Genomic DNA, 23,031 nt, shown 5'->3' with positions numbered 1-23,031 from the left:
AAGGCTCTAACTCAAAAAATCTAATATTTATAATTCTATCTATAACATAAGTAAAAAGAAGCTTTAAAAAAAGCTTCTTCCTCTAACCACGTGAAGTAATAAGAAAAAACAATAGATAAAAAGTAGAGGTGTGTAAACGGTTAGTTCGGTTTTGAATATCCAATAATCGAATTAATCGAATTATTTTTTAAAAATAATCGAAATTGAACCGAATTATATAACTAACTATACTAACCGAAACCGAACTAATTCGGTTAGTTTAGTTAAGTTTCCATAAATCAAACTTAATAATTTTTTTATATATATTTATTTATGTTATATTTTTTTTAAATAAATCAATATCACAAAAATATAAAAAATGACCATTAAAAATTATAATAAATAAAATGAATACTTATATAATTTATATGATATAAACAATTATAAATAATTTATGTTTAGAAATTTTTTCATATAAAATCTCCATAATATCTTTATTTAGGTTCGATTAGTTTGTTTAATTCGATTATAAATATTTATAACCGAAACCGAATCGAAATAATTTTACCAACCGAACTATCCTAATCAAACTAATTGAACCGAAAAAATTGAACTTATTTCGATTCGGTTTAGTTATTGGGTTCTAGTGATATTTGCTCACCCCTAGTAGAAAGAGGCTCGTGCATTGTCTATCAACTTTATTTGGCCACAAATCTAAAATATTATTCTATTGCTATTTATCGGGTTGAGCGCCCCCCAAAATTTAAAAAACTTTTTACATACTATATGAACTTTTTAAAATTTTTTAATGACCTCTAAAATTTTTTTATTTAATAATTAATATAAATAAAAAATAATAAAATAATTTCATATGTCTATTTCAAATTTAAAATTTTTTAATTTTTTCTTTCAATTTATATTATAATTATTTTATTTTTTATTTATTTATATATTTTAAATTTTTATAGATTTTTTTCATAAATTTTTATGGATCATAAATTATATTATATTTATTCATATGTTTTAAATATTTATAGATTTTCTTTTATAAATTTCTATGAATCATCAACCATTATTTTTTTCTTTTTTTTTTTTTATTTATGTCACATATAACTTTTATTTTTTACTTATCATATTATTCTTTTTCCTATTACATAGATTTTATTTTTTATGATTTTTTTTTTTAAAAATAAATAAATTATTATATAATTATCAAATATAAATTACAATGTTACATTGATACTTAAAATTTTAACAATATATCATTTTTATTCAGAGTAACCAATGCGTTCTATAATGTATATTACAAAATTTACGTAACAAAGATATACACAAAAATTAATAAAATAAAATTATTATACTTCTTTAAATATAATTTTATTTATTATATATTTTTAGTGACCCTCAAAATAATTTTTTTATTTTTCAAGCTAATTGATAAAATTAGAGTCATTATGATTAGTATATTGCTGGTTATTGATAATATTAGCCCATTTTTCCAAAAAAAAAAACCCATTTAATAATTTTTTTATTTTTTAAAAATAGTTTTATTAGTTATAACATGGGCCCTAATCAGATGTTGCATAACCCATTCTTCAAGACCTGGAATTCGGGTAATTCGATCCACTGAAAAAAAAAAAAAAAGAAAACAAAAGCAAAAGCAAAAACCTCTCAAAGATTAGGGATTAGGGTTTTGCACATTTACATAGCTTCGAAGTTCCTACAACCAGAAGAAATGTGGAGATCAATGGCAGGAAGGTCCAGGCAGGTGGTGGCACGGATCTTCTGTGCAGCCAACATCAATCAGGTTCTCTCTGAAACTCAAAAACATTACCATTATCTCCCAAAAACCTTACTCTCTCAAACCCCTCGTTTCCTCTCTAATTTCTCTGCAAATCCAAGTGATGATTCATCTCGGGGATTCGCAGAAAATGGGAATTCCCAGCTGGACGGTTTTGCCCCTGCGATTGAGACTAATGCCGTGGAAGTTCCCTCTTTTGAGGGTTCTGTTGGTGATGAGACCCAGATGGACAGTTCTGTCTCTGGGGATGACCGAAATGACATAGAAGAAGATATCCAAGTTTATGAGATTGACGGGAACAAGTTAGAAAATGTGTTGTCTTTGTTGCAAAGTAGAGTTGATGGGTCTTTGGAATCAAGTCTCGATGTTATGGCTTTGGATTTGAATGAAGATTTTGTTGTCAAAGTTCTTCAGACTCCATTTATATCGGGTGAAAATTTGATTAGGTTTTTCAAATGGGTAATGAAGAAACCAGGGTGTAAAGTGACTACTTCTGTTGTTGACTCACTCGTTAAGGGTATTTGTAGTGATCTTAGGAAGAAGGATGCTTATGATTTATGGGATTTGGTTAAGGACATTGGGGACAAAGAGAATGGGGTTTTGACTGTGAATGTTCTTAATGAGTTGATTGCTTTGTTTTCGAAGTTGGGTAAAGGAAAGGCAGCTATGGAGGTGTTCAACAAATTTGGGGATTTTGGATGTGTCCCGAACATGGTTACTTATTATTTCACTATCGAAGCTCTGTGTCGGCGGTCGATTTATGATTGGGCTTGGTCTGTATGTGAAAGGATGCTTGATGGGGAGAGCTTGCCAGATGGTGAGCAAGTGGGAAAGATAATATCTTGGTTTTGTAGAGGCGGTAAGGCTGAGAATGCTCACACTGTTTATTTGTTGGCCAAGGAGAAAAACAAGCAGCTGCCTCGGTCTTCTGTTAATTTCTTGATCAGTTCACTCTGTAAGAAGGATGAAACAGTGAATTTAGCTTTGGAGATGTTGGATGGATTCTCTGGAGAAGCAAGGAAATATGCAATCAAGCCGTTTTCATCTGTTGTTCGTGGTCTGTGTAGGATGAGGAATCTTGATGAAGCAAAAACATTGCTTCTGAAAATGATCGCAGATGGCCCACCTCCTGGAAATGCAGTATTTAATTCGGTGGTCAATGGCTATTCTAAGGCTGGAGATATGGACAAAGCGAAGGAGATGATAAAACTGATGGAGGATAGGGGGTTGAAACCTGATGTTTACACATACACTGTTGTGATGAGTGGTTATGCAAATGGTGGCCAGATGGATGAGGCTTGTGAAGTTTTATCAGAAGCCAAGAAAAAGCATATGAAGCTGAGCCCTGTGACTTATCACACTCTAATTCGTGGATATTGCAAAATTGAAGAGTTCGACAAGGCTTTGAAGCTGTTGGCTGAGATGAAGGATTTTGGGGTCCAACCTAATGTGGATGAATACAATAAATTGATCCAGTCTCTTTGCTTAAAGGCTTTAGATTGGCAAACAGCTGAGAAGCTACTGGATGAAATGAAAGAGAATGGGTTGTATCTTAATGGAATCACGCAAGGTCTTATAAAGGCAGTTAAGGAGCTGGAAGCAGAGGAAGTGGACAGCAGGGAAGCAACAACCACTGAGGTCTAAATCTTTGCTCATTTTAGGAAATGGATGTAACATTCAGGTGTTCAACTGGTAAATTTTGTCGCCTTCCCTTCTTTAGCGTTAGATGATTGATGAGGCCTGTGTCAATTTCTTTGTTGTCATCTTTATACAGCTATTCACGTGAATCAATTGAGAAGATGTTTTTGTTTTTTGGGGATGCATGTTTGTGTTCTTTATACTTGGCACGTGGAAGGCAACCTTGTGGAATTTGAATTTCTTGGTTTTTTCTTCCCTCCACAAGTGAGAATCAGAAGGCAGTGGCCCAACATGTGTCAATCCATATTTAAGTTTTGGTACTATATTTTATTGGTACCTTTTTGGTTAATTCCCTTAACTAATTTCATATTGAAACAACCTTTTATAATTTAAGTTTCTTATACTCACATTATTCTCAAAGGTTTAGTCCCTTATGATCTGATCATGTTAAAAAGGTAAAAATGTAATTTATATGCATAAAAGTAATTAATATCATAAAAAAAATCTAAAAGACAACTATCTATTTCATTTACTCAGACAAATTTTTTTTTTTTTGCATTTATTAATTGAATTTAATATTTTATTATTGTGAAAAACAAAAAATCTTTTCATATAATAACTTTCTATTAAAAATATAAAATTTTATTTTTTCATTTTTAATATTATTAATAATTAGAGGTTTTAATCATAAGAAATAATGAAAAATATTATGAAATCAGTATGATAACTTAACTTTATAATGTATATTTTCAAAACTTTTAACAATATTATCTCAAGGTAAGAAAAACAAAACTAATAAACATATTAAAAGAGAAAAAGACCAATCCATAATGGCCCAATATGTGTACTAACCCAACCCCACTTAATTTAAAACGAGTCGAATCCGAATGACTCGATAAATGAAGCAACTCGAACTAAAAAAAACCCGACCTATACATCATAAAACTCAACAGGACCCGTGACTCAAAAATATTCGATCCAAAACCGACTCGACTCATCCAATAAATCACCTAAACCCGACTTAACTCAAACTCTGACTCGAAACTTAACTTAAGATGTATTATTTTCTTATTATGAATTTTAATTTAATTGAAAAATAACAAATAGTATAATATAAATTTATATAAAAATTACCAAAACCAAATTAAATTTGCAAAAATTATTTAAAAATATTCAACAATCCAAACCAATTTACCTTGACTTGAAGTAACTGAACCTATACAAACAATCAACCTGTCCAACTGCTACCTGTGCAGACATAACAGCTCGGCTTTTGTTCTAATACCCGCAATAACCCACATATTAGTTAAATTTGTAAAAATAGCAAGATTGAAAAGTGTATCAAAAAACCCAAACTAGTAATATGCACGAATTATTCAAAGTAAAACCAGAAAGTTACAAGAAACAACATAACATATGATCAAGATGAACAAAATGACAAGTTCCAAAACTGGGGAAATATCACAGTTTGTTGTCCAAGAGAACACCCAGTTTTTACTCGTCGACATTTATTATCAAGCATCGCAGTGAGACACTCACAAGAACTTCCTGTATGGCCTACCTGCATCTTCATCCTGCATATGCTGTTGCCAGAATCACTAAATCGTTAGGTAAATCACTATGGAATACAAACAAGGAAAAGACAATTTAACAATTCATAAATAAAAGAACAATTCAAGACAAAAATCAAACAAAATCTTGCAACACAATCCCAGAATAATAATAATAAACGACTTACAGAAGAGCTGAAGAAAATCACAAGAATAAAAGAAAAAATTGCATTTAATGGTCAAAAGAAGATTATGAGTCTACATTTCTATATGGTCCATGAACAAGTACACTCCTCTAAACTTAATTTCCTACGCAGCTAAGAGATTTCAATAAGTGATCTTTGAAACCCCATAGCAAATAACATATCAAACTTGCCCTAGTTCCTCATATCCTCCCCTAGACTTGTCAAAGGTACCAAAAAAATAAAAAATAAAAAGCAAGAAATTGTATAGCAGCAACATTGCCTTTTAGAGCATAATAAAACAACGAACAGAAAACATAGATAACAGAAAAACAAAATAAAGTAAGTATTTGATAAAATGTAACTTGGTATAAGTACAAAAAGAATAAATTATATCCAGGGTTGTTAAAGCTTGAGATGCATACCATTGATCCCCACATTTTTAAATTGCTAATTTTTATACTTCCAACGTTATAACAAAAAGATCTTTTAGTCAGTATTTTCGTTAAATTTGACACACGGCAAACACAAGTGGCCAGCTGGCATATAATGCCAGACTTAATAATAACATTGACAGAAAGACCGTTTCATTTATAAAATTGGAAGCATAAGGACTAACAAGTTAATTTTTAAACTACAAGGACCAAAATGGTATGTGATCCAAACTCTAGAGACACAGATGTGATTTACTTGTACAAAAAATATCTTCATGGAATACCACAAACAATAAAATGCAATATGAGAAATATTATTAAGGGCAACTATTTCAGCATTTCTCAAAGCCACATTTCCAATGTGATCATGAAACCAATCCTGAATGGTAAGCAACTAAGAACTAAGCTAATAGACATAGAAATAAGTATCTTAAATTGGGAGAAGAGAGAGGTTGTATGGATTCAGGATCCCGTTTTGAACATAGATGTCATGTTTTTGGTAATTGTCTACATTTATTTTAGAAGGATCTACCAATGTCTAAGAAGTAGTGCACAAGGTATGTTAGGGTGAAATGAAGAGTTTGTGTAACATAGGGGAAGAGTAGGCAGGGAAGTTAACAGTAACTGAGAATACAAAATCTAATCAGGTTAAAACCCTAGAGGCACCTCCACTTCCATGAAATGTAACAAGTTATCCAATCAAGAAGAAGACGCAAGTTAATTGACCACTCCTAGGTAGCAACTGTTGAACCATTCATTTGACGTAACTGACGCTTAATCAAGACATTGAACATCTACTTCACATAAAACTTCATTTGGTAAAAATATGAGTCTTAAACCTTGATAGAACTAGGTAATATAACAAGTCACAGCAACTACTAATTCTATAGGCATCCAATACTCTAAGTGAGCATGATTTTAAAAAATAAATAATATTCACAGTAAAACAAGAATATGCAATAAGTGGATCAATTTGACCTTTAAAAATTGAAGAACCTAGATATCATACTCTTCTCTCCCCTCCCCCCAAGTTACTAGCTACTCAACACTTATTGTTCACATATTGAATAAGAACTAAATACAACAATAGTTTACTAATTTCACATGTATACTCTCTACCTATTTCTTGTGAGCTGAATGATGTAACTTGAGACATTATTTATTCATGGAGGATGAAAACTAGCTACCATTAATTTTTATTTCAGGTACTTAGATAGGGTGCCTAGAAAGCATATGGTTAATGAGCACAAAAGTTCAATCCAAAAGCAACTACAATGAGATCTTGACATGACTCAGAATGGACCTCATCCTTTAGTGTGCTTGGAAGTTGGGCGGTAAAAATGAGTAAAGCAACCAGGTGGAAAAGTGAGGAGAGTAAAGTAAAAAAAGATCCTTTTCCTTGTTTGGGGGAGCAGTGGAGAGCATTGAAAACTAGAATATGCTAATACAAATAGTCCCTAATTTTGAAATTAATGGATAAAAGGGGAATCAGAAGCTAATATCATTAAAATAAATCCTCTCAATTTAAGGGAATTTAAAGTTCAGTTTTCAAGGGGGTTTGGTTCACCTACCCTCTACTTGCAATTTTAGAAAATCTCCCTACCAAAGTAGAGCAAAACATTTCTCTCTTTCACTCTACACTCTTGTACCCTCCCATCCACTAAAACACCACAATTTTATGCACCAAGAACTGCTTTGGAAAATTTGTATCATCTTTTCCTTTTGTGCTCAACTTTTAACCTGTTCTACAGATAACCAACGGACACCAGAGAATAATTTGCCTTAGTTTCCATTGTTATATCTTTCACGACAAAACTACTGATGCTTCCATTGTTATATCTTTCACAGGAAGACTACTGACTTTTACAAGCACTAATAGAATAAAATTTTTTACGTTCTGTCTTTTACAGGTGTTAAAGAAAAGCACAAGTGAACATAAAAAGAAAATGTGAACATGTTACAAATTATGGATTAGCACGAGGAGAAAGAAACATAATAGCAGCACTTTTATGATACTAAAGCAATCATCCGACCCAAACTTTTAGCCCATGAAAATCATTTGAGGAGTGACCGAAATAGAGGCAACCCATGAACTTCGCTCCATCTAATAATTCAGTTCGACAAAAATTGAAATTTTAAAGCAATTTTCAAACTACTAAACCCTAAAGGAAAATCAATCACAACCTAAAAAACATGAATCCGGAAACGACAAATACTCGCAGTTAGTCAGTCAGTCAATCTCGACAAGTATTGTGATTGTGCACCCTAAAATCGATCAATCAAACAAAATCCAAAAACCCCATTTCAACCGCTTGAAGATGCAATGAAAACTAGATAGAAGGAAATCAAAGCCAACTCGTTAAATGATGCACGCATAAATTTGAAGAGAGATAAAAAGAGATTACAAATTCTCGAACAATGCCCTTATAGACCAGGACGGGGATGGCGATGCCGAATAAGCCAACGAGAGCAAAGTTGCGGCGAGTCCAGCGGAAGTTGTGCTCGAGATTCTCTCTTGCAGAGCTCCAATCTTCAATGAACCTGTTTTTGTTTGCCTCCATTCCTCCTCCCATTTTTCTGCTCTCTTTCTTGCCTCGCTGTCTCCGCTTCCACTCTTTTGCTTTTTCTGCTTCTCGTCTCTAGATCTTGGGCTTTATGTTCATCGTGTTACAAGCCCACTGTTTGGCTGCCCTTGTTAGCTTATTCCGAGTTTACCCCAATCTTTAATTGAAATTGGACCTAAACTGGTTTTTTTTTTTTTCATTTCAAATTCAATGTTCATTTTTTTCATCATTTTAAAATTATGTTCAGTTTTTCCTTTTAAACACTTACAAATTCTTATTTTTATATTTTTTATGTAAAAAATTATAATTTATCTTTCTGTTTTTACCAGAAATAGTTTACAAATTTATAAAATAAAAATAAAAATTAACAATGCTAAAGTCATAGTGTTTTTCTTAATTTTGGTACAAATTTAAATATAAATACTTAATTTGAAATAAAATGAGTACTAAAAAAATGGTAATTTTCACTTGGGTCCTTAAGCTTTGGACATAATTCAGATTGAATTCATTAGTTTGGGAATTGGACAACTCGCTCCAAAAAAATCAAATTGGCAAATCTAAAATTAGTCATGGTAAGGGTGGCTATTGGTTTAGTTATGTGGATATCACATAATACCCATGATAATCTTCATTTGTATTCAAACATAAAGTTTGAGACAATGAATTAGATCCTTACCTTTAACTTTAGCCAAAACTTTTTTAATTTGTGAAACTATATTTGCTAGGCTATAAGCAGGGGCAGAGCTTCCTTATGTGATGAGGGGCCAAGGTCCTTCCAAAACTTTTAAAATTTTTTTCATAACATATAAAAATTTTTAATTTTTTTTATATATTCTATTACTTGCTCTCTCAAAATAATATATTATTTAATAATTAATATAAATAATAAAATTATTTCACTTACCTCGTTCAACTTTAAATTTTTTAGTTTATATTTTTATTATTTTTATTTATATTGTTTATTTTTTTCATTTTTATTCTATTTGTTCATATGTTATAAGTTTCTATAAATATTCTTTTTCAAATTTCTACAAACCATTAACCATATGCTTTTTCTTTCTTTTTTGTTATGTAACATGTGGTATCTACCTTCTACTTGCTATGTTATTCTTTTATATGTTACATAAATTTTATTTTTTATGATTTTAATTTTTAAAAATTAATAAATTATTATATAATCCTCAAATATAAATTATAATATTACATTGTTACTTAAAATTTCATTAACGTATTATTTTTTTATTAATCCTGATTATATAAGAATAAATTAACTTGAGTATATTTTTTTATATGCTTTACATTTTATATTTAGTTAAAATAAAATTCTATTAAANTATATTGAATATATAGTTTTTAAACAATCTTGATTATATAAAAAAAAATTATTAATCTTATATATCGTTTTTAACTATTTATATTTTACATATTATAATTTTATATTTCTATTATCAATATTTTATTATTGATTAAATTTAATATATTAATTTTTTAAAATTTTTAAATTTTTATTTAATTGTATTTGACTTTTCAATAAAATTTGACTAGCTTCACCCCATTGACTATAAGCTTTGAAGCATGAGCTATACGGTATTATGGGCCCATAAGATTGAAATAATAGAAGCTGGATGGATGCATGGGTTGTCAACTTGGAAATAAATTCTGCTAATTGTCTCCGACCTCTTTTACATCCATGTGTCTGTGGGCCATTTTTACTCCTTATAACCAGTCGTACGTTCACCATTTACTCTCTGAAGAAGCTTTCCTTGGATAAATTATTATTTTTTGGATGAAAAATAATTCACAGTAATTAAATTATTCAGACTTATTAAATAAACGAGTATTTATAAATATCAATTAAACATACTTATATCTAAGTATTTTATTCAATGACCAGTGCATCCAATCCTAAACTCTTAAGTAATGCATCTCTATTTCTGGTCTTTTCGGGATCACCTTTCCTCAGGATACATGTTCCAGCACTCAATAACCTGCAATTGGATAATCATGTCCTATTTATTGTTTCACTTACCACTCCTGCCATTGCACAAATGCAATGTGCTCTATTCATTCTTTGCCTTTGCCTTTTGACTGTCTCAGATGTCTGCCATTTAGGCCTCTGAATAAATAAACACAGGTGCCCATAAAGAGAGTCCTCTTAGTAATTTTGTGTTAGTCATTGTATTTTGTATATACATATATATATATATATAATATATATATATATAAGATTTTCACAAAATCTAACCATCGATTAGAATCTAACAAATATATCAGTCAAGAGAACTAACATTGTCTGATCGATTCATACAATGTTTACACTAAAAAACAAAAGAACCCAAACATGGCTTCGCATCCAGTCAAAAACCAGCATTGTCATGCACACCTCATTTTCTTGTTTAGTTCTCAAACTTCCCATCATTGAGATAGCTAGCATTGTATAGCAAAGGAATAGATCATGTTGGTGTAAACCCATGAAACTAGTAGGTCAAGGGGTCAACCCCAGACTATGAAGTCAATCACCACCGTTGGATCAGCCCCTACCCCACACAAGTTTTCTATAACTGTGTTGACAGTGGCTGGCCCTACATCAACCGCCCCAATCCTGATTAAATTAGACACACCACAATCACATGTACCGACGGCTGTAAACATACAAAAATCCCCTTCAACGAGAACATGCGCCGCTAGTTAGCAATTTACACAAATCACGAGACGTTTTACTAGAACTAGTACTCTTGCATTAAAAGCAACGAAAGAAGAAAAGCAGAGGCTCATCAATTGTAGGGACTTGATTGAGAAAGAAAGAAAATGTGAAGGTCACTAACAGAAATAACAATAACTTATCTAAGCGTAGTTGATGTTAGAATAAATGCATTTCATTGACTCTCCACCTCCATCATGGGACGTTCACATTCACTTCTCCAATTCCCCATTTAACTACCCTACTCCTTGTCTCCTCGGCTTCTTCGTTTTCTTAAGCCGGGAAATACCAAACCGTTTCCAAAGTATTTTTCCAACCCTGCAGAAGAAGAAAACAAAGCTTCAGTTTTGAGCTTAAACCCAACAATGCCACCTTGTTTCTAAGTCAACCTATAGCGTTCACTTCCTCAAATGGGTTGCTGTGTAAGCACTAACAGAGGGGAACCTCGTGAAAAGGAAGCACATTCTTTTCACCAAAAACCAAGCCTTGAAAGCAGAGCTCCACCACCTTCAGCTGAAGAGGAAACCGTGAAAGAGGTTTTGTCTGAAACTCCAAAACCCAAAGCTCACATCTTTATTCCACAAGAAGAAGAGAACAAGAAAGCCCAGATAGAAAAACCAGCCTTTGTTAAGATCCAAGAAAAAGAGAGCCTCAATTTTGACAACAAGACTGAGCCAAAATCACCTGTCATTGAAGAGTCAGCTTCAGAAGATGTTTCCGAGATTTGCAGTGTGAGTGTAAGTGAAAGCGTTTCTACTATAACTGATAGAAGAGATGAGGAAGAAGTGAGGCAGCAAAAAATTTTCAGATCTCCGGCAAGATGCGGGTCAAGGAACCGGGTCGTGGGTCGGTCACCTACTCGGAAGCTTGACCAGTCGCCTGGCAGAAGACATGGGGTTGCTAATGGGGGACCGTCAGTGAGGTTGGTTCAAAGCAGGGAAACCCCAGTGAGACGTGGGTTAAGACCCGACCCGTCAAGGAAGGATCCGGGTGAGAGTTCAGGGAGGAGGTCAAGGTCACCTGCTGTGAATAGATCTGTAATGGGTCGTAGCCCGTCTGGAAGAAGGACTAATCATTCTCCTGGTAGGGTCAGAGGTGACGCGGGAGAAAGTGGTAATAGCAAAAAGGTGGAGCAGCATCAGCACCACCATGGTACTACTACTACTACCATGGAAGGGAAGTGGCCCAGTAGCAATAACAATGGTCCTACAACAAGTGCTCCAAATGAATCACTTGAAAATCCTCTTGTATCCCTTGAATGTTTCATCTTTCTCTAGAGATGAAGAAATGCACCTTAAGTTTCATTTTGTAATTCCACTTTCTTTTTCTCAACATGAACTTTATGTTTCTTGTCTCCAGTTTGTGAATATTGATTTAAGTCAAAGGTCAATCTGAACTGGAAGTGGAGGATTTGGTGTGTAAGTTCTGTATTTCAGAATTCAGAACTCAAAGCTGAAGAGAGTGAGGCTGTTGTCTTGTCTACCACTGCTGGATTTGAAGTTTTGGATACCTAGATACGTAATGCCATTTGATTGACCACTATATTAATTTATGCTATATTGTATTCTCCACTCTTGTTTGCTGCTGTGGGAAAAAGGATTTGCAATTTCTGCAAAAAATGATTCAATCTGGTACAAAATCATTGCACCCTTTTTCCCTCTCTCTTTATCCGAAAATTCAAGGCTTGAAAGTTGAATCAGCAGGGGATCCTAACGTTCAAATAAAAGCAGAATATGCCTAGTTTATTTTTGGTTGAAAGGAGTTCTTGGTGAGACCACTTAAAGCACAAAAAGTTGGTCTTTAGACTTTAATCATGATTAGATTAGATCAAATAAGGTGCATAATTATGTCTCTGAAACTGGGATCTTGAGCAGGCTAACAACTTCAGGGCATGCCAATATTTGCAAATCCTTTTAGGATCCAACTTTTCTCTCACAAGGCCATGAAACAATCTGAATGGGTTCTCATCCTGACTACCCCATTGACAGAAAGAAAGAGTGAGAATGATCCATGCTTGGACCCACTCTCCCCTTTATAACGCCTAAATTAGAGAGACATTCAATGGAGGAAAGTAATGTACAACCAAAAGGGAAGCATGCCGAATTGCCCAAATTAAATATTCTATTGATCCTACAATGCCACATTAAAAACACAAAATTTGGAGGATGGAAAGAGGGAACTCCATAGTTGTAGCCGTTGAAGAATAAGAGAGTAAAGACAGTAGGAGTGGTCCTATATTTAATATTAATCCGTTAATGGAATTATGTTGGTGGACTCTCTCCACAAAATCAATAACGGGGGAAGATCAGATCAGTTATTTTGGACTCTTTCTTCAGCTTTCTATTGTCAGTCTCTTTTTCATAAGCAAAGACAAATATGGAATGTGCCCAAAGTTCAAAAGTTCAAAAATTTTCAGCCAAATGGCTTTAAATTTTGTTTCCACTGGAAAAAAGGGTTATTATGGAACCTTGGCTGTTTTCAACTAGAGGACATGGTTTTGCCTCTGCTAGCTAGCGTTGTATGGATTTAGATAGAGAGACAAAAAACTCTCCCATGCTACGGGCAGTTCTTTAAGGCTTCTGTTCTGAGACATACAAGACAGTTTCAATGGGGAAACTTACCTGGACAAAATAGTTCAAACTGGCATGAGTATGTCTACTGCCCAAGAAAAGGATAAGCAAAGCCAAGCATGCAAAGGGTCTCCTAGAGAGTCTTACTTATAAGTCATCCTAGAGAACATATAACATGTTTTCTTTAACGTAAGAAGTCAAACAAAATGTCCAAAATTCATGGGCACTAGTTTCGTTGGGTTATAGATGAATTTCAGGCTTAGTTTTCTTGTACATTACAGACGACGTAACTGGGTTCGAACTTCGAAGGAATCTAGCTGCTATGGTTCTGAGTCATGGGGTGGGAGCTTTTGATTGGGCTTAGGCTTGCCAACTGGTATCTCTCAGCTTGCACTCAGTGTCGGGCCTTGAGCACTTCTTTAGTTTTTTGTTTTCCAGGGCCCTGGAAAGAGTCCCTAAGCTTGTTTGGTAGGTCAATCATCGTCCCAATTTGAGATGTGTACTGAGAAGAATCCATGCTAGTGGGCTAGTAGAGAAACTGAAGGTATTATGCTAAATCTTTTTACTGCCCAAAATCATCTAGTCTCATTTCAGAATCACAAAACCAACCTGGTCGGCGTTGGGGAATACCAAATTTACTTTCATGGTTGGAAGCAAAAAAGATGGGGAGGTAAACCAGAGAAGTTTCTTCCTTACAGACCATCTTGAGAAGGGTTCACAGTCAGATAACTGTCATATACTTAAGAGGCATAGTCGAAAATGGAGGTTCAAATTTGCTGTTTTTTATATTAATTTCCATCTCATCCGTAACAAACTGCCCTTGAAACTTCCTCCCGTACTTAACAACAATTTTGTACCTCAAATTTTTTACATGTAAAATGATCCATTCGATGGGCAATCCATGACCATCGTCAGGATCCAAAGTCACTATCTGGAAAAATTTTAAACAAAAAAATGGTGGGAATTGACAGCAAGGCAAGTTAAGCATTGCCAAAGCCAGCCAGCCCACCAAAAACTATCTCTGTATTCACAATACAAGGATCTTACGGACGAGAAGCTTAAAAAGGGCAACTCTGATCCAGACTGGATAGTCTTGCTTGTTTCATAGAAAACCTCCTGCTGGGAGAGTTATCATGATCATTGTTTGGTGTAGCATGTGCGGAGGGATTTTCTCAGTTTTAGTTTTCTCCTATTAAACTTGCATTAATGTTTACCGAGGAGTTTGAGGCAGGATTGGCTGATGAGTTGTGTTGATGGTGAGGCAAAACTCGTTCAGGGTGACAGGGGACAGGAGCTGGATGGGCAATGAAAGTAGGAATCTCATCTCCCGGCATTAATACTGAAACTCCACTGGTGTATATCGTCATCTGCATAAAGTAACTTACATTTATATGACCTTCCAACCAAGATTAAGCTTCTAGAACTAAAATCCTTACAGAAAACTGAACGGAATGCTCTATAACAAAAGTTAAGAGAAGTAGTAACCGCCTACTCATGCAAAAAGCAAGAAACTACAAATGTGAAGGATGCAACTCAGGATGAGTGAATTGCAGGTCAAACATTGCTGAGGCTCATAACAGATCAATGAGCCAGTACATCAATCACATTCCCTATATGACTCATTGGAATTTCTAAAGAACTATAGAACTTTTGATCTGATGGTTCTAGTGTAGAAGACAAACAATAAATTTTGGGGAATTAGAAAAAATAAGTTACTTGCAACAGCATCAACAAAAGAATATAAAAAAGGTAAGGAGCTGCATGCGAAGTTTATCCTAGAATAGGGCAAAATCTGATAATGCATGACCTCAGCCACATATGAATCATCCTCGGGCAGTTGAAGAGATCAAATACAAGACAGTAAAATAACCTGGTTTCTGAAATTCAACAAATGTATTAATCCAGAGTTGAAGATGGAATTTTGTTACGATATTATTTCAACAATCAACATATGCATTACCTTTGCAGGTCATAAAAATCCTACGACGAATGGGTGCTGACTGATAAATATGTGATGAGAATGATAAAACAGAGTATGCTTAAGAGGAAAAATTTATGACCATGGTGAGATAAATGGCTAAACACAAACTGGAGTCATTTCAGACCATGAAATTTTTGCCTGGAAAGTTGAAACTTCAAATACCTTCTAAGTTGCTTATCAATTTTCCCTCTAGTTTTCTCAAATAACTTGACAAAAATTTTGGTAATTAATCACACTATGTTATGGCCTTAGTGATCATCTGTTTCTAAGTTACAGTATTGAATGTTTTTTGGGAATTGCTATTAAGCAGGATAAGTTGCTACATCAACTTAAGTGTATCTTGTTGACATAGAGGCATCGCCTATGTGACTTGGCCCAAAAATGCAACTAACTATTAACTTCCAACCCTCAACAAACCAATTTCAATGTCCCCCAACAGCTGCTACTCAAAGCTCCACCTGGGACATTATGTCTCAAGATGCCAGGGTGCAAACATGGGTCCTTAAGCACAAAATCAGGTGTGCCGTCTGAATTGATTTAGACCTATCACCAGCAGGACTCCATGGACATTCTATAATATGCCAAAGTTGGCTGGATTGAACCACTTAGAAGGTTTTGCACCGGCTTCTAATTAAACACAACTTTGCATTAAAGAGACTAGCAATAAGCATTGCACCGGTTAAGGAAATCTCACTTTATATGCTCTATACCGCAGCATTCTAAACCCAAAATGGAAAAATAGGTAGGTGGGTCTAGTGCGTACATCAAAAGCGCAATGCGTACACAGTAGAGTAGGCTACAGATTTGTCAATTGATGCAGGACCACTCCTACTATACCTTTGAGAAACAAATTAACCTAAACTGGGATAGTTCATCTAAATTGTCTTTATCATCTTCCATAATGAAAGTGCATCACACATAAACTCATTATCCACAGAAAGCATGGGTCAATTTTCATAATGAAGCTAAAAGAGTGCACTAAGTGCTGAAAAATAACAAGACAATTAACTGAAGCTTGTCCACCAAGGTTGACCATTTGTCCCCAATCCGAGGTACTGGCCATGCGCTCCAACAGGAAGCTTGACACTGGTGACTCCGGTGACCAACATGTAAAAATGGTGGGTCTAAACTCAAACAACCTATACCTATTTGTTGGACTCTTTGGTCTGGGACCAACCAATCAACTTCAGCAGAACCTTCACTTCTTAGATGGGACATTGCCTAAACGATCATAAATACAAGCACAGCACAGTTGACAGCTCCAAAAAAGATCAAACTTTTGACTAAAAGATGCAGATTTGCAATTGCAGGAAAGGAAGAAAATTTAATCATCTGATATGCTTTATGTCATGAGACATTAAATGACAGAAAATTAAGCTCTCATTTGCGAACTTTATCGTTAAAAAAGAAATGACTGAAACAGTTAGCCCTACACATAAACAAAGTCAAAAGGTAAACACATTGTCTAAGCAATTTTGGTAGATGACTAGTTCAAAGGAGAAGGAAGGGTCCCAAAGACAAAAAGAGGAGCCAAGGGCCACAGTCGATAAGAAATAGTAGTTTTCATGGAGAAAGGGCATCACACGAAATGTAACAGAGGAAGGAGGAAACGAGGAACAAGCTGAAAACAGAAGCCTTAAACATTGAGCTTAAGACAAGCTAGCAGGAAGCAAAAAAAATGTCGATGAATCTTCTTCTTTCAGCCTAAAGAAAAGAATGTAAAGAAATTTATAGCTAATTAAGCATCTTTAACATGATTTAACAGTGGTAGAAGTACAATTTAGAAGAAATGTATTTCACTGACAAAGCAAACAAATCTAAACTTGAGCCAAAAGGAAGGATTTACTGCAAATATAAAATGTATGATGTAGAGAGAAAGCTTTATGTCAGATCAGATGATAATTACTGTTTTCCTAAACGTAAGTAACCACCCCAAACTGTGAAAAAAGAAGGAAAAGGATTTTCCTTTTTTCCTTAGATTAAACACCAGTTGCCATGTAAAGCAAAGAAACCGCTTCTAACCCCCAGAAAATCACGCTAAACAATCCAATTCAAACAAAAAACGAAAACTTTGAACAAAATTGAAGAAATCCCAGATGTTGAAACAAAAGGGTGACTCACTTTTGGAGATGGGTGGCTGAGCTTGCCATTGAAACCAAGCTGAGATTCCAGGTCACCATGGGAAGAATTGGGTCTAAGAAAGCGTTCAAAGATGGCCATGACCAAAAACATGGAGATGAGAATGGCAGTAGCAACAAAGCCAAAGGACACCGCATTGACAGAGTTGTCAAAGTGTCTCCAGTGGTCCTCTCTTTGTACATTCAACGGAGCTCCTACCGGAGGCCAACTATAGAAGTACCTTTCTTCTTGTCCCATTGTTTCAGCAATGAAGAAAAAAGAAAGAAAAGAAAAGAAGTTTTAGCTCTTACTCAACTCTCATCACGTATCACTCTTCATGAGTGAGAGAGAGAGAGAGAGAGAGAGAAAGGAAGAGTTTTTTTTATAGTGGTAAAGTTATGGCAGTACTTAAGGCTTTTTACACTAAAGAATCAAAGCTTCTTGGAGTACTTAAACTGGTTAGTAGGCTTGGGGCTTTGTGGGAGAGAGAAATGAGAGACACACAGACAGAGAAAGAGGGAAGCATGTGGGCTAGCTTTACATGTAGGTGAACAAGGGGGTGAAAAAGAGAAACTTGGGAATTTGGAGTGGTTTACTATTGTTTACTGCTACCACCATTTTCTTTTTGCTTTTTAATTGTTGGTAGAACAAACAAAATTCTGGGTATTAGCAAACTTAAAATTTTCTTTTCTATGGCTTGAGGCAAATCAAAGAGTTGAAATTGACTTCTCAATCATGTTTCTCCTGCCCCTTTATGTAATCAAGGCCCAAGACTTGAAAGTTGTGGTCTTTGCTTGAGTTGGACAGGGGGTTTAGAAATTACAGCAGTCAAAGCCTGATGCATCAGCACTCAAGATTGCTGTGTGTGTTTAGAAGGTTTCAAGTATGAACACTGACACTATTGACATAATTTACCATTAACTTTGATCCATTTCTAATGTATAATAAGTTTATTTTTCACTCTCATTTTACCAAAACTTGGATCATATAAAACTTTTGAGATCAAATTTTCTTTGTGGATATGATTTGGTATGCATTAGTAGTTCAGTACTAAAGGCACCTGAATTGTTATCCACACAAAAAGAAAAAGGCCTTTCCATTCTCTCTGTTTCTGTCTCTCTCTATCTGTTTCTTTTAATTATTATTAATTTATGACAAATTTTCATGTTTAAGAAACAAAATGCTTTGAGCAAAATCTTGTTCAATTATGCATTCTTTCTATCCAAATGATTCACTTCTGCACCACTTCATGTAGCCAGTTTCACTTCTTTAGTCTTATAATGCAACCTCTTAAATTGGAAAGCAAGATTGCAACAGAATACCCAACATGCAGATTAAAAGATGTAAGCTCCCCATCCAGAGTTGCTAAACCAAAAGCATGAAAATGTCCAGCAGACAGAAAGGAAAATAAGTTATCTTTTTCTTTTTCTCCCATTTTCCCCCTCAACACAGTACACTCTATCAAATGATTATTAAAGGTTTTGTAGACAGATTAAAACACTCAGCCATGTCATGGGCCATTGCCAGCTACAAAAAATTTTCTCCCTTTTTTTCTCTTCTAGTAGTTTGTTTCGCTTCAGGGGCCAACTCAATAACAACACCTTAGCTTGTTTTCACCTGCTTGATTTAATTGCCTTGATCGTCCATTAAATTACTGTTGTATATCCTCTTTCAAGTCTTCATTACTCTATGCAGGAAAGTGGATAGGAGGGGCATTTGTGAATAGTGGAAGATTGATGGGAGAGCTGAAGAATGCTAAGGCGGTCCAAAGCAAGAATTGCGGTGATACGGACAGAAAGAAAGGGAGAAAAATAGAGATAAAGGAAGAGCAACGGATTACAACATGGGAACTGATAAAGTCACGAAAACAAAAGTACCATCTGTTTCTTTCTTCTTCAACCTTGAAAAGGGCAACTCAGAAGGTGGGGTCCTCCGAGGACCCCACCACCATGCAGGCTTTTGTGCAATGGTGCTATGATTATGTGGCATCCGACATAGCAGTTTTTGGTGGTCCAACGTGGCATATACGCATCATTAGCCCACAGCTCCTTCTGGGTGAATCCTCCTTTGTAGTTGAGCTAACCAAAGAGACTAGCAACCAACTCAATTGAAGTAGGAAAGTAACTTCTGCTTGATTTTTATGATATGGCGCCAATTTAAGAGGCAATAGCCAATTAGCAAATAGCCAAAATCAATGTGAGGGGTGCATGAAATTATTGAGGCATCAGGCAGCATCCGCTAAAACAATCTGGCTGATTAGGGGGGGGGGGGGGGGGGTAAGGTTGGAGGTGGTATCATCGCCGAGCACTGTGTAGGTGGAGGATCCTTAAATAGTTAGACTAACAGTATCGTGAGACCCCACTCACGAACCATTTCATTAACCCCTCCCACATGCACCATGTCGGGGTATGTGCCCATGTCCCCCCCAACCAACTTGCAGGCTTGAAACCCCAAAATCTCCCACCATGGTCCCCGCATGTGCCCTCCTCCCACGTGTCACGTCTACCCTAATCTGCCACATGGCATAACTAGGCAGGTCTTTTTGTCAAAGGAAATTACTCCTACTCCGAAAAAGGGCATTAATAAAGGAAATATTTTGCCTAAGCAAAAGCCTAATTCTCTCTCTTTTGCCCATAACAAAATCCGACACATCAGGCTTCTTCTGTCGGTCTTTTCAGGCTCTAACCAACATGTGAACATCTAAATTCTCGAGATTGTCCCTTTTTTCAACGGTCTAGATCACTTGTTGCGTTCCATTGGATCTTGGCCGTTGATCTTGGTGTTTAGTAGGGGTCAAGGTCAAATAGGTTCAACGTTGTTAACAGGTATCTCACCCGTGTATTGTGCCATCACACGTGTGATAGCGTGTCCAGGTGTAGAAATTGACCAAGTGAGGGTAGGGGCTGCATGGGGACTTCAGTGTCAGTTGGCTGTGGGTTCACTGCGCCCGTGGTCTGGGTCATGGGTCATGTTCAAGGAAGGGGTGCGTGGTGGCTCGTGCCTTGAGAGCTAGGCTGAGGCTGATGAGCTCATGGCTCACGTGAAAAGTATCTTTTACGTGCTTTCATTGGCCTGAGTTTTTGGTGTACCACTTTCTCTTCTTTTGAGGGCAGTAAAAGCTTTGGGTCATACGGACATTGACCACTTGATGAGTCTTTGGGGTTGGGCTCTTCCTTCTTTTTTGAGGTTTGCAGGCCTATGGCTAACTTTCAATTGACCCACCTCGTCTTTCTTTGCATTTGCTTCATGAAGAGCATGTTGACCATTTTGGGCTTTTTTTCATTGGAAAATTTGATATGGGCCCTGTTAGACAGCAGCATCATTTCTTGCTTCAAAATATGTGTAAGAAAACAATTAAGATTAATCTAATTCTAGATTATGGTTTCAGAACTCTGGGCAAATTGGTAGAACAGTTAGACAAGGCAAACCAGACATCATCATGACAACGGAGTCCTTGGCTTCTTTGTAGTTTTGGACAAGCATCATTAAACTGCTGGCATAGCAAGCTTTGGACTTCTTTTGGTTATGCCACATAAAGCAATGTAAACTTTACATAATAAATTTCAGGGATTTTAGTTAATTAAATCCTGTGATCGGATTGGAAAGATTATGAATCTCTGGATGAGAAGGCAAGCAGCTTTTAAACAATCCAAAATTTCTCATTGTGAGAGTTAAATATTGTTTTTTACATGAGTTTTTTCTTATTTGTTACATAGCATATGCTAGTTGACATGCTAAGCTCACCATACAACCAAGACAGGACTGCTAAGGTAAGGTACTTTTTATGAGTAATGTCAAAGGAGGATGGCTAGGTTAAGATTGATTGCAATCGCTGGAATGCTTAATAGAGTTGGACAACACAACAGTGACTGCACAGCTCTTTCTCGCCTTCTTCCTCCGTTGGCGCTAAGCTCCTCCATGCATCGACAGTTGCCGATGTATCAAATATATAGACTGTTGAAAGTGTTCGGGATGATTCACCGGCCATGCGGTACCCTGCCAAGAAGTATAGTTGGGTTCCTATCGGTGCCATTGTTAAGTAAAGGCGTTCCATCGGTGGCCAATGCTCATCGTTGGTGCCTGCAGATGTGGAGATTTGGAAACAAGATCCATCCACTTCATCCCACATGTTAAGCTTCCCATCGTACATCTCAATGTGACCTTTCCAGGGCTTGAGACAATCCCCAGAGCTGAACAGCTTGCCGTCCACCGAGACAATCTGATTAGGTGGCACATCGAGCTGCCACATCCCCGCCACGAGGTCCCACCTCCCCGCTCGGGTGTCGAACACCTCAGCGGAGCTACGCTGCGGAGAAAATGTCAGCATGTTTAGGTCCGAATCACCTCTTTCTGCAAAACCACCCACCACGTAGATTTTCCCTTGCCATGTCACTCCTACACACTTGTATCTCAATGTGCTCATGCTTGGCAATGGAGTCCATTCGTCACGAGCAGGATCATACACCTCGGCCGATGAAATCCCTCTCGCACTATCCCAATTGGACTTTCCTCCTGCCACATAGATTTTATTGTCACCAACAGCATAAGCAAAATCGAAGCGTGGTATGCCTAATGGTGCATATTTGGACCATTGGTCCGACCGAACATTGTATCGAAGTACTAAAGGTGACACTTCAACACCAACATCGACAAACTCATCGGATTGATCACTAGAACTTTGTGGCCTCCCTTTGTGCCATAACGTCCCACCAATAATGTAAATCGATTCTCCTAGAGAAACCATAGCAAAACCCTTTAAGACATGGTTTTCGAGTAGGTCCGGAATCAGGCTGACATGACTCCATGTGTTGTTAGAGGGATTGTAATACTGTATACAGTTAAAGAAGTTAGCATTAGGCCCTGCCTCTTTAGGACAAAAAGCCACGATGACTCGATAGCGAGAAGGGTTGAACCCCGGTGATGGTGGTGGTGTCGTGGGTTGTGGTGGGGACGGGAGTGAACCCATTGGAGCAGCAGGGGAAATTAAGTGATAGGCGGTCTAAGCTGGTTTCTATGGATGTTTCGATGTCAAATGGGCGATTTGATGTAAAAACTAGAGCAAGATATAGAAATAAGTTATGGCGGATAACTCAACAAAAATTGTGAGTATGCAAGCATCGACTAAGAATTTGAGCTTGGACGGTGCGTAGCATCCAAGTATTGGAGATAATAACTATGGGATTTTCTTGTTCATGTTTCTGATCAAACATTTGATTGAATGTTTTTGGTAGGTTATTGTCTGTTGCATTGTTTTGTCATGAGCTGGAAGATCTCCGTAGTTTTCAATGCCTCGATGCTACGAGCCAATTGATGACCATCAAATTTGGGGCAGGGGGCCATGGTGACTAAGGTTTCTGGGCATCTAAGATTCAAAAGTAATGAGTCCAACCACTTCAACCTTGTTAATCCGTTTTCCAAACCACGACAACATCAATGAATTCAGTCATAGTTTTTAGTGAATAAACAAGAAAATTACTATGACAGTCGCAGCGGCAGACTGTTATTGGTTCATC

The 23,031-nt window shown here is 36.1% G+C and overlaps 5 protein-coding genes across 5 annotated transcripts; 2 read left to right on the top strand and 3 right to left on the bottom strand.

Annotated features, from left to right (window-relative positions):
* On the top strand, positions 1,555 to 3,767 carry LOC18596918 (pentatricopeptide repeat-containing protein At3g02650, mitochondrial). Its single transcript, XM_018123235.1, has one exon. It carries the CDS (start codon positions 1,715 to 1,717, stop codon positions 3,422 to 3,424), a length of 1,710 nt encoding a protein of 569 aa, XP_017978724.1. The 5' UTR covers positions 1,555 to 1,714; the 3' UTR covers positions 3,425 to 3,767.
* LOC18596917 lies at positions 4,725 to 8,249 on the bottom strand. The gene is made up of 2 exons (XM_007025666.2): positions 7,990 to 8,249; positions 4,725 to 5,001 (listed from the first exon to the last, which is right to left on the bottom strand). Exons 1-2 carry the CDS (start codon positions 8,155 to 8,157, stop codon positions 4,954 to 4,956), a joined length of 216 nt encoding a protein of 71 aa, XP_007025728.1. The 5' UTR covers positions 8,158 to 8,249; the 3' UTR covers positions 4,725 to 4,953.
* LOC18596916 lies at positions 11,025 to 12,420 on the top strand. Its single transcript, XM_007025665.2, has one exon. It carries the CDS (start codon positions 11,260 to 11,262, stop codon positions 12,124 to 12,126), a length of 867 nt encoding a protein of 288 aa, XP_007025727.1. The 5' UTR covers positions 11,025 to 11,259; the 3' UTR covers positions 12,127 to 12,420.
* On the bottom strand, positions 14,180 to 18,032 carry LOC18596915. Its single transcript, XM_018123283.1, has 2 exons — positions 17,522 to 18,032; positions 14,180 to 14,786 (listed from the first exon to the last, which is right to left on the bottom strand). Exons 1-2 carry the CDS (start codon positions 17,774 to 17,776, stop codon positions 14,598 to 14,600), a joined length of 444 nt encoding a protein of 147 aa, XP_017978772.1. The 5' UTR covers positions 17,777 to 18,032; the 3' UTR covers positions 14,180 to 14,597.
* LOC18596914 (kelch-like protein 5) lies at positions 21,360 to 22,546 on the bottom strand. The gene has a single exon (XM_007025663.2). It carries the CDS (start codon positions 22,482 to 22,484, stop codon positions 21,360 to 21,362), a length of 1,125 nt encoding a protein of 374 aa, XP_007025725.2. The 5' UTR covers positions 22,485 to 22,546.

The sequence above is a fragment of the Theobroma cacao genome, chromosome 6, assembly GCF_000208745.1.
Source record: "Theobroma cacao cultivar B97-61/B2 chromosome 6, Criollo_cocoa_genome_V2, whole genome shotgun sequence".
NCBI classification, from domain to species: Eukaryota; Viridiplantae; Streptophyta; class Magnoliopsida; order Malvales; family Malvaceae; genus Theobroma; species Theobroma cacao.
The sequence above is the reverse complement of the archived record's forward strand: the minus strand, read 5'-3'. Positions and strand labels throughout refer to the sequence as shown.